Raw genomic sequence first — 16,081 nt, forward strand, 5'->3', positions numbered from 1 at the left:
TAATTATAGGTAGCAAGTCATGGATGTACCCAGAAATATCACAACTTCATCCATACATTTACTACTGTAAATTGAGGGGAAACTGGTAAATTAGCTTTATAGGTGGCAATGGAAATTCAGCAGAATCTGATTTAATTCACAGTGGGGTTCATTAGAGAGAGAGCATACTATCCATCCATCCATCATCCAATCCTACTTTGCTCCATGAGGAGCGTAGAAGCCCAGGGCTAGGCAGTTAGTCCTGACATTTAAGATGAGAATGAATGTAAATATTAGTTTTTTCCATACACAGTAGGTGGTATTATAAGTTGGAAGAAACTGGCAAATCAGCTTTTTAGGTAGTAGTGGAAGTTCAGTATCCAGTTCTGCTGTAATTCACACTGCAAGTACTGTAATAGTAAAAAGAACATTAAAGGTGACTTATAACAAGGACTTGCTGTGTTATTTGACAGGTTCACCACAAGCATTATAAAAGGTAAGGGACTATCTACACTGGTTTGTAATAAAGTACAAACTCACAAACCCAGACATCTAGTTTAGAAAGACCTCCACTTTCCAGAATATCTACAGAAGGGTATTGATACCACAATTCCTCATACAATGAATGCATATATCTGAAGACAGAGTTCTTTTGTAGCTATGTTTAAGAGCAGATAATGAATTATTAATGGAAAGTACTTCATTGTATTTACTGTTCACAGTACTTCAGCATATTTAATATCAGATTTTATCATAGTTATCATTGTGACTCCACTTTCCAAAACATTGTATTCCATTTTCCATATGACCTTTGGAACCAAGCATTTGGGACAGGAGGGAGAGAGGCTATAGGATTAGTTTACATTGGTTTTGCATTGCACAGGTTTGTGTTGGAGAAGGATTAATTGTACATTATTTGATATTTAAGCCATTTCATTTTACAGGTAATCTATACTAGTACCGTGTATGTTTTAGGCTTGTTCCTCACCATAATGATGCAACAGTATGTTTTGGAAATGTAAAGCATTTTTATGCATTTAGTGTAAAAATTTGTTTGATAACTATTAAAGAATTGAGTAGAAGTGTAAATTAATGTGTTGAAAACTTAGTGCACTTAGTAATAGAGGATATTGTTCCACTATAGATTGTCTTTGGACCTACTGTAATTATTGTGGACTGTGGAGGCTTTTGGCACCTCTTCCTTGGCAGTTTATTTTTCATATTACACTTTAATTGTCTCATGTTTGTTATTCATCTCTTTCAAGTATCAGGATAGATGCATGAATAGCATACAAGATGGAAATAGCATGTCTTATGCAGAAGTGTACTGGTATGGAAGAGGTACTGTATTAGTGATCCTCTGAAGTCCACAAGATGAAGCTCCATATTATGAATTCAAGCAGCCATCTTTCTTTGCATGAGTAGCAAAGTTACACATAAAGTCTGATGCAGCAGTAAATGACTTCTTTATGAGGGGTCTCCCATACATTGAATAAAATCATCAGATGATAGCATGATTGAAATGGAATAAATATCACAATACTGAAAGTGTTAATGAAGAATGTTCCTCACTCCTTCATAATTATAGACCTCATCTGTCAAGATAAAATTACTTGGTGGTATCTTGAATTCTGTGTACAGTGATGTAATAGACATCACCTTCCTGAAGAGGTTAATGGAGCTTTTTTCTTTTCCCAGCTTCTCACTGTGGGAGGTATTCGCTAAGCTGAATGAAGTCATCTGATGTTAGCATAGATTAAATGTAAAAGCTGTCACAGTCCTCAAGGAGTTAAATATTGTTCACTGTTTTCTGCATGGCTGGTCTTAGTGTATGATTATTTTTATAATTCTTGTGTATGTTGAAATGAAGAAAAGATGTATATTTGTTCATGTATGTTTTCTGCTTTTATGGGCTGGAACTGCCCATCTGATTCCAAACGTGGGGAAGATGTTTTGAAACACACTGTGCTAATATTACTGCTGCTGTAAAGGTTGCTTAGCATTACAGTACAGCATATCAATAATACTGCTTAGCAACAAAAAGAACTTAAAAAAAAAAACAGTGACAATGAGGATTCATTTTACCTCAACACTCCTGCTTAACAAGAGAATATATAAAAAAAAAGAGAGCTTACAAGTAGAACTATCTTTACATCAGGAATGCCATTTAACAAGGGAAAGAAAAACTTGACAAAATAAGACCAAACTGTACATCATCAAAACAAAAAAGAGCATAAAAAACAACAACAAAGACATAATTTACATTAGCAATACATTTGCCTTTACAGCACCAAGTGAGGAATTGTGTAATGCACCAAAGGACCCTGGTACCTGTGATGCGTATGAAGAGCGGTGGTACTATGATGCAGAGACTGGACGCTGCCTCACATTCGTTTACAGTGGCTGCGGTGGAAACAACAACAACTTCCTTTCCATAGAGAAGTGTGAGAACTACTGTGGCCACAAGGGTGTCATTGAGGAGGAAGAGTTTGATACAGGTTAGGATATTGAAACAGTATTTACTAATATTTCTTTAGTTTTGGTAGGGGTAGGTTAAGTTAGGTGGGATTGGTGTAAAGGAATGGGATTTGTCAGTTACAGTTACCTTGGATGCAGCTCAGAATATCACTTTCTGTTTAAGGGTTAAAAAGCTGTTACTGTTGAAGGGGTTCATGTAGTAAAGGTCTGTGAAGAGGCAAAGGATATAATCTTATATTCCTCTTAATCTGAAGATGTATTTTTTTTATTGTATAGGGAGAAGTTAAAGTTTTCTCTTTCTCCCTGCAGGATCTTGCTTCCTGGAACGTGATCAGGGTACGTGTAGCGACTATGATGAATACTGGCACTATGACTCTACTGATGGTGTGTGTAAACAGTTCTTCTATGGTGGCTGTGATGGCAATGAAAATCGCTTCAAAACAAGTGAAGAATGTCAGAGCAAATGTGGGGAGGCTATAGGTAAGATCAGTACAATTTCTCATTTACCAAGTACAGTATTTTCATCCTTATATGGCTCAATTTTTATAACATGTGCAAGAATGAGAAGAAAAAAATCCATTCAGCTATCTACAGCCAGATACGACAATCCCATAAGGAGTGTCCATGTGTCTATGAGTGGCAGTTATTTTACAAGGAGGGGCACTAACCCTCCACCATCCCGCTTGTTGACACATAGGGAACATGAATGAATTGTAAATGACATTAACTTGTCACTCAGTGTAAAGCCACTCGTTAAGGAATGGAGAGTAATAAAAATTACAGGAAAGATGTGAGAAATAGGAAGAGAGGAGGTCAGACACAGAAAAAGAGTAATTAATATGAATGAAGAAGAGAGGAGGTCAGACACAGAAAAAGAGTAATTAATATGAATAAAGAAGTAGGATGAGATGGAGGGATGGGGTGGAGAGGTATATGAGAGAGGGGGGTGTGAGTTGGGAGCGGGGCAGTGAAGTGGCGGGAGACAGGGCAACATGGAGGTGATATGTTTGTGGCCACCCCGAATGGGATTGAGGCATCTGGCAATAGATAGATAGATAGAAGAAGTAGGCAGCACTACATCAAGTGAGTGGATGATAATTACCATCACCTGCCACTCAGAAAAAATACTACTAGCGTATTTCTTGCATATCTAAATTAGCTACTGATATTTTCAAGTACGGTACTGTAACAGAATAAAATTATGTGCAATAAACTGTAGATAACTAGTACTGCAGTGCCAGTAGTTCTAGTATATACATTTATTATGCATTTTATATGAATGTACACTATTCGTTTGTTTATCTTAGGAGTCTTGTAATACAGCCCTCAAATATTAATTTGTTGTGAGACAGTCTATATTTATCTATTTTCATCTCACTCATTGTATTCTGATAATTTTCACAATTCTGAATTTTGTGCAGTCGTATTTGGGACAGTAATTTTACCCAATCTGATTCATACCTCACTCCTTTTTTTATTATCTCGTCTCATCTGTAGATGTGGAAATAAGGTTTGGGATGATGATAATGATACTGATGATGTAAAATTGTACATGTCTTTCCTTCCTAGATGTGTGCGAACTCCCATTAGTGGTGGGGCCGTGCAATGGCAGCTTCCGACAGTACTATTATGATGGCTCCACTGACCAGTGCTATGAGTTTGACTATGGTGGATGTCTGGGCAATAAGAACAGGTATGGAAGTGTTTTAACCACATAAGGAAAGCATGATTATTGAAAAGATAAACAGTTTTTGCCCCACACAGACTTTCTTGACCAAAGGGATGTCTGTGAAAGAGTTAGACCCACATAGTGAATGCATGTTTATTAAGAAGATACTTTATAACAATTTTGACCCAGCTTGGACCTTGTTGACAACAGGAAATGTCTGGCCATTAACCCGCCCTGTCCCGACTGATTTTCCACTACTGACCCCCCTCCCCCATCCCGATTTTTTTTTTTTCCCCTCTCAAACCTCCACTTTTGCTGAAAAACATCGAAAATTCATAGAGAAATCGCTCACCTGGGGTTTAAAATACTGAATACAGGTAGCAGTACCCCTTACCTTACTGGGTTTTCTATCAGGCTGGCTCCAAAGAAAACGAGTTCTACGGGAGGGTAACTATTCCACACCACTCATAAACGGTATTTATTTATTTTTTTGGTACGAATTTATATGTAGTACGAGAGTATATTGGTTTTCACACAGTAATATAGGCAATATAAGCATTGTTTCACTCACCAACCACATCAACATACCTGACTTTTTTTTGCAACATTACCAGATCAACATTTCTGACTGTTCCTCTAATGATACGTAAACTTTGACCTCCACATTGTCATCGATTGGGGAATCACTCTGGCCTTGAATTTCGTACAGTGGCATGACATGTCTTTACTGCCCAGGTCACTGGTAACAGGCGAATTGCCGAGACAGGGGCGTGCGGGGGGGGGGAGGTCATGTGGGGTATGACATTGACCCTGCCTGGCATCTTGTAGAGGAAGGTGTCCCGTGTGTACGTACCAAAAACCACGCGCAAAATATGAAAGTTGTGGAAATTAGGGACCTTGCAATTGGTGCGCGTTTATATATGTCAATGGGACTCAGTGACAAAATGTGTGGACGTATATATACGTCAACGGGACGCAGCGGATTAAAGGCAGGTATGGAAGAGTTATACCCAGTACCTACATAATGAAAGTGTGTTTATTGAACAGATACAACCATTTTAACCTGACTTGGACTGTCATCGGAATCGTTGGGAAAATTGGAGGTGATGGAGGATTAGAGGATTATTATTGCAGTCATTGCTACAGTTACAGTTTATTCAGCATGTGGGAGATCTCTTGTAGTTAAGGAGTTAATGAATAGTGCATTTGACCCTTTCAGAATGAAAATGTCTCTCCTGAGTTAAGCAAAATGTATCAGGAGGTAAAAAGATCATCTTCTTCAATTTGAATGGCTTGATGGGAACAGTTTCTAACCTTTTAATTATGAGCGTGATGTTCCTCGCAGCTGATGGTAGCAGGAAATGGCACCTTTTCTAAACAACTAGTACTTTCCGTTGGGGGAAAATGGTAGATCAGATTTATAGGTTGCAGTGAAACATATAAAATTATAGTAATTAACCCTGGAGTTTTTGCAAAAAACATCATAAGTGAATTACTATATTGTTTATTTAGGATTTTCTCTACTCAGGAACAGGGCAGTTTAAGTACTCAACTTTTAACAGGATAGATAACCTCTAGATAAAAGCCGCACGCTGTAAAAACTATACGAAACTTGCTAAATTAATCACTACACTGACCTAGCCAGGATTTGAACTCAGGCCTGCTTGCTTCATCGAGCTAAATGGAGGTTCCCCACTTTGCGTCTGGCAGTGCGGGCTGATGTAGACCTCATAACAAAGCCAAACTTTTCCCTCCAGGTTTGACTCCATGTGCGTGTGCCAGCAACATTGCAAGAAGGGTTCTGTCATTAAGCTAAATGGAGGTTCCCCACTTTGTATCTGGCAATGCAGGCTGATGTAGACCCCATAACAAAGCCATCTCTTCCTTCCAGGTTTGACTCCATGCGTGTATGCCAGCAGCGTTGCAAGAAGGGTTCTGACATTACCACCACCCAAAGTCCATCCTACCCTGGTGACACGATCCCTGAGAGTGAGTAAGCTCTTAGTGCTTGCACAAGTACAGTCTTCATCCCTTCAAATTTGTATAATCATGATCAAAAGCTCATCAACACTTTCCTGCCAGCTGTGGTATTGGAAGGTGTTACATTTATGTTGTGTAAGGCATCGCCCAAGCATGTGTAAACCTTTTTTAACCTGTTGATCATAATTAATATTGATACTGGGTGTAGCCCCAGTACCACAGATGTGCCACCAGCAGGTAGCTTGGACAGTTTTTATAATGGCTGAATACCCTTGCCTTTGCCAACTCATATCTTGGGCCTTGAGTTTTGAATTTGGAGTTTCCCTTCTTGTCGGCCAGCTGTCATCTGAGGCCAGTGATTTCAGCCAAACCCGAGGAATAGATTTTAGTCGTGTAGAATATATATTTATGTTTAGTAGTCTCAGCTTGGACCTAAACTATGTAAATGTCATTGAGTCATCCCCTCTTGGTAATGTTGTAGAAGACATGCATTTGGCCCTACATCACATCACTTCCACAAGAAGGATGGATACTGTCTGATATTCAAGGACTAATGCAATGCTGTACAGTGGTCCCTCGCGTTTAGCATTTTTCAAATTAATGATTTTCGTGTTAAGCGATAGGTTAGGAGAGGTACCAATCCCGCACATTTAGCGATTGTCTTACGTGTTTAGCAATGTGGGGCGTGAAATGCCATGCCTGTCTGCCACCAGACCGCCGTTGTTATCGTTGTTGTGAGTGTCTGGCGACCTTGGGTGCTTTTTTTTCTTTCACAGTGCCGAGCATTTGGCATTTTTTGCTGGTGAGTAGATGTATAACCATACAGTATTGCTAATAAACTATGTTTCATTTTCAGCACTTAAAGTAGGAACTCAGGGGTCAAAAGGGTGACTTGGAGGATGAGCGCAGACTAATTGATATTTTTCTCATATAAAGTACACTTCACATATAGCTATTTCACATTTAGAGATGGTTTCACCAGACTAATTAAATTGCCAAATACTGTATGAGGGACCACTGTATATGAAAGCCAGAACACAGTGCTCGCAGGGGGTTGTCAGGGAACCTTTTCTCATGATTGTACGTCAGTGGAGAATTTTATTTTACTTCTTATATCAGTTACAAGGATGTGGTTAGGTAGGATGATGATACAAAGAAAGAGAAAGTAGGAAACTCAGAGAACAATCAACAGCATACTAATGAAGTGAGTGAGACAATCATTCTCACATCATTTAGTCAGTGGAGTCATGAAACCATAGTTCACAGATCACATGATTAATTCAGTGCATTTTAAGTACAGTAGGGTACATGGTTAACCCCTTAAGCGTGGGCATGTTGGATACGGTCTGTGCACCTCACGTGGGGATATTCGCGCTCCGACTGACTTTTTAAAAATATTTGCCAAAAATCAGTTATTAGTCCTAGAATATCATAATTACATATGCATATGGCACATACCTTTAGCTTTCTCCTGGGATGTTTGTTGAGCCTTCGTCGACTACCGTAGGACTTGTGAAGACGTCTGAAGTTGGGTAACGAAGTCTCCACTTTACACTTCCCGACACACTGTAATATGATTACCACAGCCTGATATTATCACTAGAAACACTATTCTATGATTTTCAAGTAGTTTGGAATCCATACACAAAAAAGAAATACTGTACTGTGAAAGCAATGAAAATTACGAGCACGGATGAGCCTCCCACTTGCTCTCATTCCCCTCTGGTATTCTGTCATTTATTATTCATAAACACACGCACACTTTATATTCCTGTTACTTTATTACACTTACATATATAAACAGTATTTATCCATAAGTTTCCTTCAGTAATAGTAGTTTATTTTCACTCCAGGCATTAACTTTCTCTTTCAGTAAACTAGCATAGAGAGCAAAGCTTTCACTGTCATTACTCCAAGTATTTGTACTCATATTCCTATATTAGTAATTATTTACATTTCTATTTTATTTACACTGTGTTATACACTGTCACTTCCAGTAACTAAGGGCTCCTTTCCCTTGGAGCCAGGATGAATTTGGGACACTGAAGCACTTGTAGCTTATCACCATTTCCTCCACTGGCTCATAACATGATGCACCAGAAAGATTGTAGTCACTGTCCATAATTATCATGGATAAATTAGCCAGTTCATGCTCCACAGCAGAGTCACTTAGTCCTTTACCCCTTCCCACACGAGGTTTAGTAGGGGTAGAGGTCACAGGGCCCTGTAGAAGCGACGGAAATGGAGGGGCTCAAATGCTACATGCTTTATTCTCAAGAGACAACACTGAACTGAATGACGAGCCGGATATGGGGCTGCCAAGGGTTGACAACATCAGCGAGGTGACAGCTGCTAATTTATATGCTGTGAAATGATTGGCAGGAAATTGGGTAGTTCCAGGTGAATGTAAATATCGCTTAGGCTTCTCCCTTCCTTTCTTATATATATATTTATTATGAGAACAGGTCATACATCATATATCAAGGGGAAATAAACAGGGAAAATTAGCGAACAAGTGCACGTGGGGTGTTGCCAGGTGATAATTAGCCAATTCCAGGTGTATGGCACTATCGATTACCTTATTTCTTTTTTATATATATTATTTTGTATGAGAATAAGGCATAGGGTTCATTCCAATGGATGAAATGAGTGGAAAAATCCGGGCAAGATTTGCCTAGTGTGGCGCAGCTGGGGCAGGCGGGAGGAGAGGGTAATGGAGGAGAGGTAGGGAGGGGAGTCAAGAACGGGGAGAAATGGCTAAATTGTCAACAGTGGATAGGAGTACAGATGACAATAGCAGCACTGACTATTGTTAGACACTGGCAGTACTGACAGATGATACAAGCAACCATTTCAAAGCCCGGGCAAATTCCAAATAACACAGAATCACAAAAGTGACGCCCCACAGTATGATCCATTGCACCCGAGCGTCACAAAAGTGACACCCCGCAGTTAAGGGGTTAAATGAGCATTTGCTGAAATGCCATCATATCCATTATTCTTATCAGTGACAAAGTAGCTGACTTCATCTTGCTATTCTGCCATTCCCTCAGCACCACATGATGATCTGCCTGAAGTTTGTCTTCAACCAGTGGAAACAGGTCCCTGCCGTGCCGCCATACCACAGTGGTACTATGACCACAGTCAAGGTCGCTGTGTGGGTTTCTCCTATGGAGGTTGCAGAGGCAATGCCAACCGTTTCTCCTCTGTGGAGCAGTGTGAACGGCACTGTGGAAAGTACCGTGGCCAAGGTGAGGCAAGCATGGGGTAGAGGCACCAGGCTTCCTGAAAAAGTATGAGGAAAGTGTCGTATTTGGCCTTGGAGTAATGTAAACCCATAGGTGAAGCTATGATTCAATGTTGTTGTGAGTGTGACAGAATAACTGATCCAAAACAACCTCTTCTTCTTCATTACAGGTCCAGAGCTTGACTCAGTGCTCTGAACCCCAACATCAACCCTACATACATACATTTTTGTTAGGCAGTTTTCCATGCTTTTGTCGGTAAACATTTTTTTGCCCATTGACGGCTTTCCAAATATCATGGTCTCTTGCAGCACTGCAGTCATATCCCATAACCTTGAGGGCCCCTTTTCAGGACCTCATCCCTTGTTTTTCCTGGTCATCCAGCAAGAGCTGTCCCTTTCACATTTGTGTCTTTAGAGCACTTTACCCTGTTACTCTCACACTTTTTTTTTTTTTTTTTTTTTTTAAGTGACCACAAAGATTTAACTGTATTCTTGCATTTTATTTTTTATTATTACAGTATTATTATTATTTACTGTGTTTGATTTTAGGCACCTTGAAAGAGACTTTTAAGAGATCAGATATAAGGTTTATTAATCCTTTGCTTACAGGTCTCCTTTAATCTGAATCAGATCATCCTTAGGGAGCAAGATTAAAAAGAGGCAAAATATGACAAGGACTTACTTTATGTGTGTTGTGCTTCAGACGTGTGTAACCAGCGGGTGTCACCTGGGCCATGTCAGGAGCAGCTGAGGAAGTGGTACCATGACCCACTGGAGCGAACATGCAAGCTGTTCTCGTATGGTGGCTGCGGCGGTAATGGCAACCGGTTCTCAACAGTCAAGGAGTGCGAAGCTGAGTGCCTCTACCACGACACCGTCCTACCAGAGGGAACTGACACTGATGAAGCTAACATCAGTAAGCCACACTAAATTATATTTGCCACCTCCAAACATAGTACCTTAACCCCTTAATTCACTGAGCCAGGGACATCTTAAATTTTATTCTTCCTGCATCCAGATGACTATATTCAACTTAGAAGACAATTTTAGAACATGAGGGGTTAGATGCAGCCTTCTTTAACCCTTTTTGTGTAAGAGATCATCTCTACGATGAATACAATTGTCTGGAGATGGCAAGAATAAAGTCAAATATGTTTTACCATATAGGTCCTCTGATTTTTTTTTTTTTCTGTCTTGAACTCTTTAATATGATGATATCTTTTATTAAAATTTTTCTTTCTGCTCCCAGGCTATTTTACTCAGCACAGGAGAGTCCCCTCATGCTGATTGGGTTATTGAAGGCTTCATCACACCCATAAAGTTTATACCGTCTTCCTATAGCTGGATAAAATAATCTGGATAGCAATAATAATAATAATTTTTTTTTTAAATATCACCATAGTGAAGGACTTAACTCCCTCACCACATGAGATTTCCCCTAAGCTGAATTAAATAATCTGGTGATAGCAAGATGTTATCATTATACTATACTGAAGGGGCTCGTCCCTTCCCTGTGAGACATTCCCTCCAAGCCGAATTAAATTGTTCAGCAGTAGAAAGAATGTATAAGAATGAGTTGATTGTAGTGATGCAGTTAAGCACTAGTAAGCTGTGATTTTTTTTTTTTTTTTTTTTTTTAACAATCTTCAAAAATCCTTTTTAGAAATATTCATACTGCATCTTGCTATCTTCCTTTTTTTCTTTATATATATATATATATTTATATATATATATATATATATATATATATATATATATATATATATATATATTTATATATACAGTATATGTTTGTCAAAGGGGGCTAAGTGCCATTTTTTACATTTCGAGAATATCGTGTCCAATGTTTGGCAGTGTTTAAACAAGTGCCATTTCCGAACCTGAGGGAGTTTAATGTTCATAGTTGCACTGAAGTTTTATCAAGGACTTATCTTTCATCCCACATGCAATAACTGAAGTTATCTGTCATGTTTTTTTGTACAGGACCAATTTTTCCACAATTTTCCAGGTTCGATAGTGTGAGATAAATTTTAAAAAGTGAAATTGCTAGCATTTTTTATGCAATTTTCTCATTTCACATACTATAGAACAAGCATGAAAAGTATTGTGCATGATTCCCTTCCATCCTTCACCCCAAGTCATATTCCAGGTAAGTCAGGTAAGTACAGAATCAACAGGTACCTGAAAACAGGCAGGTACAAAACAGTGAATGCACATATTGAATATAAATACAAAAAATCATAAAACATGACCAAGCACTTTAGGTAGAAGATAGATAGGGTAGATAGAAAGTAGATAAGGTACACAGGAGGAAGATTAGGTAGATGGGAAGCAGATTAGGTATAGTACTAACAGTACTGGTAACTGGGCACAAGTATGGATTTACTATTGAAGGTAAGAAGGTAGATAGTAGGTAGAACATTGTACCAAACTCACTCTGTGGGTAAAGTTGATCCAGGATGTCGCCAGGTGACTGTGAAGTTAAGTAAAAGACATAATCCTTAGTAATCCAGGGCAGGTGGATCCAGACATAGGGCAACAGAGTGGTGGGTGGAGTGTAGTATAAGTTAGTGTACTAGGATTGCTTATGGCTAATCCATGTGGATGAGTCCTGAGCAGCCAATGGGAATGCGGGGCTGGCAAGCTGGACACTCCCGCAAGATATCATCGGCCCATGCGCCAGTGGCACACAATAACATCGAGAAAACATGTGGCCCTGCTTATAGCGTGATATTACCTCATTATGATTTGTCTAGCATTCTCATAGCCTCTGAGCCGCGGGTGGAAAAGTGAAAATAGTTACTCTCACTAATCTTGACCTTATGATTCATGCCAGATGGGTACCAAATCATTACCAGGGTAAAGGAGATGGATAAATAAGGTGATACAGGTATATGCAGAAAAATGGATTCTGCCCAACATGGCACTTAACATATTTATCTATCTATCTATCTATCTATCTATATATATATATATATCTATTGCCAGACACCATAATCCCACAAGGGGTGGCCATTTGACTTTGAGTTAGTTGTTTTACGGGAAGGGGCACTAACCCTCCACCAACCCACTTGTTGACACGTAGGGAACACATGTGGTTTGGTTATATGGTTACCACCCAGCGTTGTAAATGGTTTCCTGGCTTACATGAAACCATTTGGGTTGTCACTCAATGTAAAGCCACCTGTAAAGGAAAGAAAAGCAATAAGAAGTGACAGGAGAGATGGGAGAAATAGGAAGAGAGGAGGGCAGGCACAGAAAAAGAATGATAAAGGCTAAGGAAGGAGTAGGCAGCACTACATCAAGTGAGTGGATGATGGTCGCCACCACCTACCACAAATATATATATATATTCACACACACACACACACACACACACACACACACACACACACACACACACACACACACACACACACCGCTCACTGGTGCAGTGGTAACATTCCCGCTTGCCAAATGGTGGACAGGAGTTCGCGCCTCGCTCAGGTTGCGAAAAGTTTCACTGATGAAGTGGGTGGTTACTGTCCCCCTCGAGCAAGGGGACGGGTGTGTGCATTTGTGAAGGTCACAGCCTCGCCCTTAAATAGGACTATATGAGCTCTCAGCTCCCTTCCGGGAGGGTAAAAGCTGACCATCATGACCATCAAGTGATCCTGACCGACCCGGTGAATTACACACACACACACACACACACACACACACACACATACATACAGTATACATAATCCCCCCTATTCTGGAACCTGGTCATGTGGGATACAGGATTACTATAGCCAGTAACAATAGGCATTCTATAAATAACTGTCAGAAATTATAGCTTGCATTCCAGTGTGATGTCTAAGGTTTACGCATATGGCCCTGTTTCACAAGTGAGCGTTGGCATCATGATTCAGGTTGAAACTGTGAAAGTGCTCTTCTGTTTTAGGAACCAAATTATTACTGCATACAGGCGATTCTATATATAAGTTAGGGGTTATTTTCAAATTCTCACACCTTTTTAAATATAGTTAGTGCTGTATATTGAGGGAAGTGGCAAGTCAGCTTTAGAGATTGCAGTGGAACTTTAGTAGGCAGTCTTTCTCTATGTTACCTTTAGCACTGGAACTTTACTAGGCGTTCTTTCACTGTGTTACCTTATGAATAACCCCTTGAATCTGGGTGATATTTTTAAAATTTATTCTTGCTATTGCCAGGTGATTTTATTCAACTCAGGAGAGGCCTCTCATACTAAAGTTGTATATTAATTGCTAAGTCTAACCCTTCCAATTCAAGAAGTTTATCCTAAGCTGAATAAAGTTGTTTGGACATGGTATGAATAGAATTTTGAAAAGACATCCCGGGCTTTAAAGGGTTTAAAAAGACAAAACTACAACAATTATTATTATTTTTTTTTTACATTAATTTTGTGTTATGTTGACAAAAGCTTTACCTAAGAAATACCATAGTTCAAGTATTAATACTTTGTGCATGGGTACTCTGCTTTTCGTATGATTAGATTTATCATTGAAGAGTTTAGATGCCTTTGTTATGATACTGAGCATTTCTAATGCAGCTCTGAACACAGACAGAGATGTTGCATCACTCATGTGTTATGCTTATGTTATCAAATAAACTCTGAGTTATTGCATTGGACAATTACAATATATGTATCATAGACGTTAAAATTATGTAAGATTATTAATTCTAATTGGAAGCACACCAGTATTCTTTTTTCTTCTAAGTGCTTGCTTTTGTGCACATTACTTTCTTCAGAAAATGTTGCATCATCCCTCTGAGTTTTGGGAAAACTTTCACATCAAAATTAACCTGTTTCTTTTGCTGTATAATATTTCCACTTATATAAACGGTATTGCAAGCCTTCATAAACCCTTTATAATAACCCCAGTGGACCAGCTGCTGACACTGTGGACCATACTCTTGTCACTTAAGGACGCTCCATAGCTTTTCTTCCTTACTGCTGTAGTTTATTTCTGCATATGGCATTTCATTATTCTTTTGTATGTTATTCATGCAATCTGTGTGGATATTAAAGCACCTTAAATAACGTACAAAAGTATCAAGGAATAACATGCAGAACAAATTACTGTACTGTGAAAGAGGTGTTAAAAAGCTTCATAAGCAAAGGGAATATGGATTGTATTCTGGTACAGTTAGGAAGCTTGCCAACACTAATTCCCCTGTTTATTTTGCATATTACAAGTTATTACTCTCTTTGTATGTTATTTATATCCTTTTATATTGACTTCAATTGTGCAAATAGCATACGAGAATATAATACAGTAATGTATCAGGTACAGAAATAAACAGGTAAGAAAAGTGTTAGGGAGTCTCATTAATTGATAAGCATGTGGCCTTTTGACTCTTGGATTGACATCTCCCACTAACCTGCCCCTCATCCCTGCCTGGCTAGTGATATGTGAGACTGATGTAGACCCTGGCCCCTGCACTGAGGGGTACAAGCGCTGGCACTTCAACAAGAAGCACGGCAAATGTATGGTCTTCCTGTATGGTGGCTGTGGTGGCAACCGCAACCGCTTCAAGAAGTTTAACACCTGCACTGATTTCTGCGCTGCTGCCATTGAGAAGTACAAAGGGCGTAAGTTTGGCTGCCCTCTCACTGGGACCATGCTTCCATATGGGTCCTGTCTTTTAACCAGTTTTGAGCTTTTGAATTGTGTACGGCTTTATAATATACAGTCCCCAAAGTAGGTGCCACTACATCTCAGGGGAGTTAATAGCAGATTGACTGTTATTTGCTCAGTTACATTCCTTTCCTTAAATTTTGAAGCACTGGATAAAGCATTTGAAAATAATCTCTGTTAACTTGTATCTATTTTTTGCAAGCTGTCCTTACAAATATGGCATCGGGAAGGGACTTTTTGTAGAGCATACAGAATTCTCCACCTGTTCAAAAGCAACAGTACTGCTGTGATGTTTATTGCCCCTCCATCTGTCCCCTGGGTAGAGATACATTAATACTGTAGTGGACTGGAACAATTTAGGCACTGGAGGGGATGCCTTCTTGTGATGGCACTGATATGATTAGGTGGTTCTGATGTCTGGTTATACAAATGTACCTCAGTTCCCTCCCTTTACCCCCATGAGGAGGATGGTGGACTGCAGAAGGGTTACTTCAGTCTCCAATCCACTGAGCTCACATTCAGATGTGCCTGAGGTTGCATATTACTACTACTACTACTACTACTACTACTACAGCCACATTAGTTTAGTTCATTATCTTATACCTGTTTCTGTATATTTTTTGGCATTCCTCCTCCTCCTCACATACCCTTTTCTCTTCACTTTCCCTACTCACTCCCTCTTCCTCTACTCCTTTTCCCTTCTCACTCTTCTCTTCTCCATATCTTTCCCTCTTCCCTCTTTCCTTCCACTCCCCTCCCACACCCCTTCCTTTGCCTCATCCCTATTCTTTTCCCCACACCATTTCCCCCTTCTACTTCCCTCTGTCTCTTCTGTCTCTGTCCCCTGTCACTCACTGTCTGTCTCCTATCACAGTTGTATCCAGCACTGAGGGTCCCGAGCAGATCACTTCCCCTGACATCCCTGACCAGGATGTTTGCCGGGATGCACAACTCGCATGCCAAGTCCTCCAGGTAAAGTCTGGGCCAGAGATTCACAGTTTACAAATAGTTCCCTCTTACAGTCAGTTATTTAGTTTCCTTATACAGTCAGTTCCCTCCCACAGTCATCAGTTTTCTTTTACCATC

General features: G+C 39.6%; 1 protein-coding gene across 1 annotated transcript in view; it reads left to right on the forward strand.

Moving 5' to 3' along the window:
• LOC145393698 (papilin-like) overlaps positions 1-16,081 on the forward strand; it is a 131,508-nt gene that overhangs the window by 91,630 nt on the left and 23,797 nt on the right. The window contains exons 31-38 of the mRNA XM_080267745.1: positions 2,268-2,477; positions 2,767-2,937; positions 4,027-4,150; positions 6,018-6,115; positions 9,160-9,357; positions 10,057-10,269; positions 14,764-14,949; positions 15,870-15,967. Coding sequence (XP_080123871.1) covers positions 2,268-2,477; positions 2,767-2,937; positions 4,027-4,150; positions 6,018-6,115; positions 9,160-9,357; positions 10,057-10,269; positions 14,764-14,949; positions 15,870-15,967 — 1,298 coding nt within the window. The remainder of the gene's footprint in view (positions 1-2,267; positions 2,478-2,766; positions 2,938-4,026; positions 4,151-6,017; positions 6,116-9,159; positions 9,358-10,056; positions 10,270-14,763; positions 14,950-15,869; positions 15,968-16,081) is intronic.

This window comes from Coenobita brevimanus, chromosome 25 (assembly GCF_032717465.1).
Source record: "Coenobita brevimanus isolate Jiangsu-jjx chromosome 25, ASM3271746v2, whole genome shotgun sequence".
Classification (NCBI taxonomy): Eukaryota; Metazoa; Arthropoda; class Malacostraca; order Decapoda; family Coenobitidae; genus Coenobita; species Coenobita brevimanus.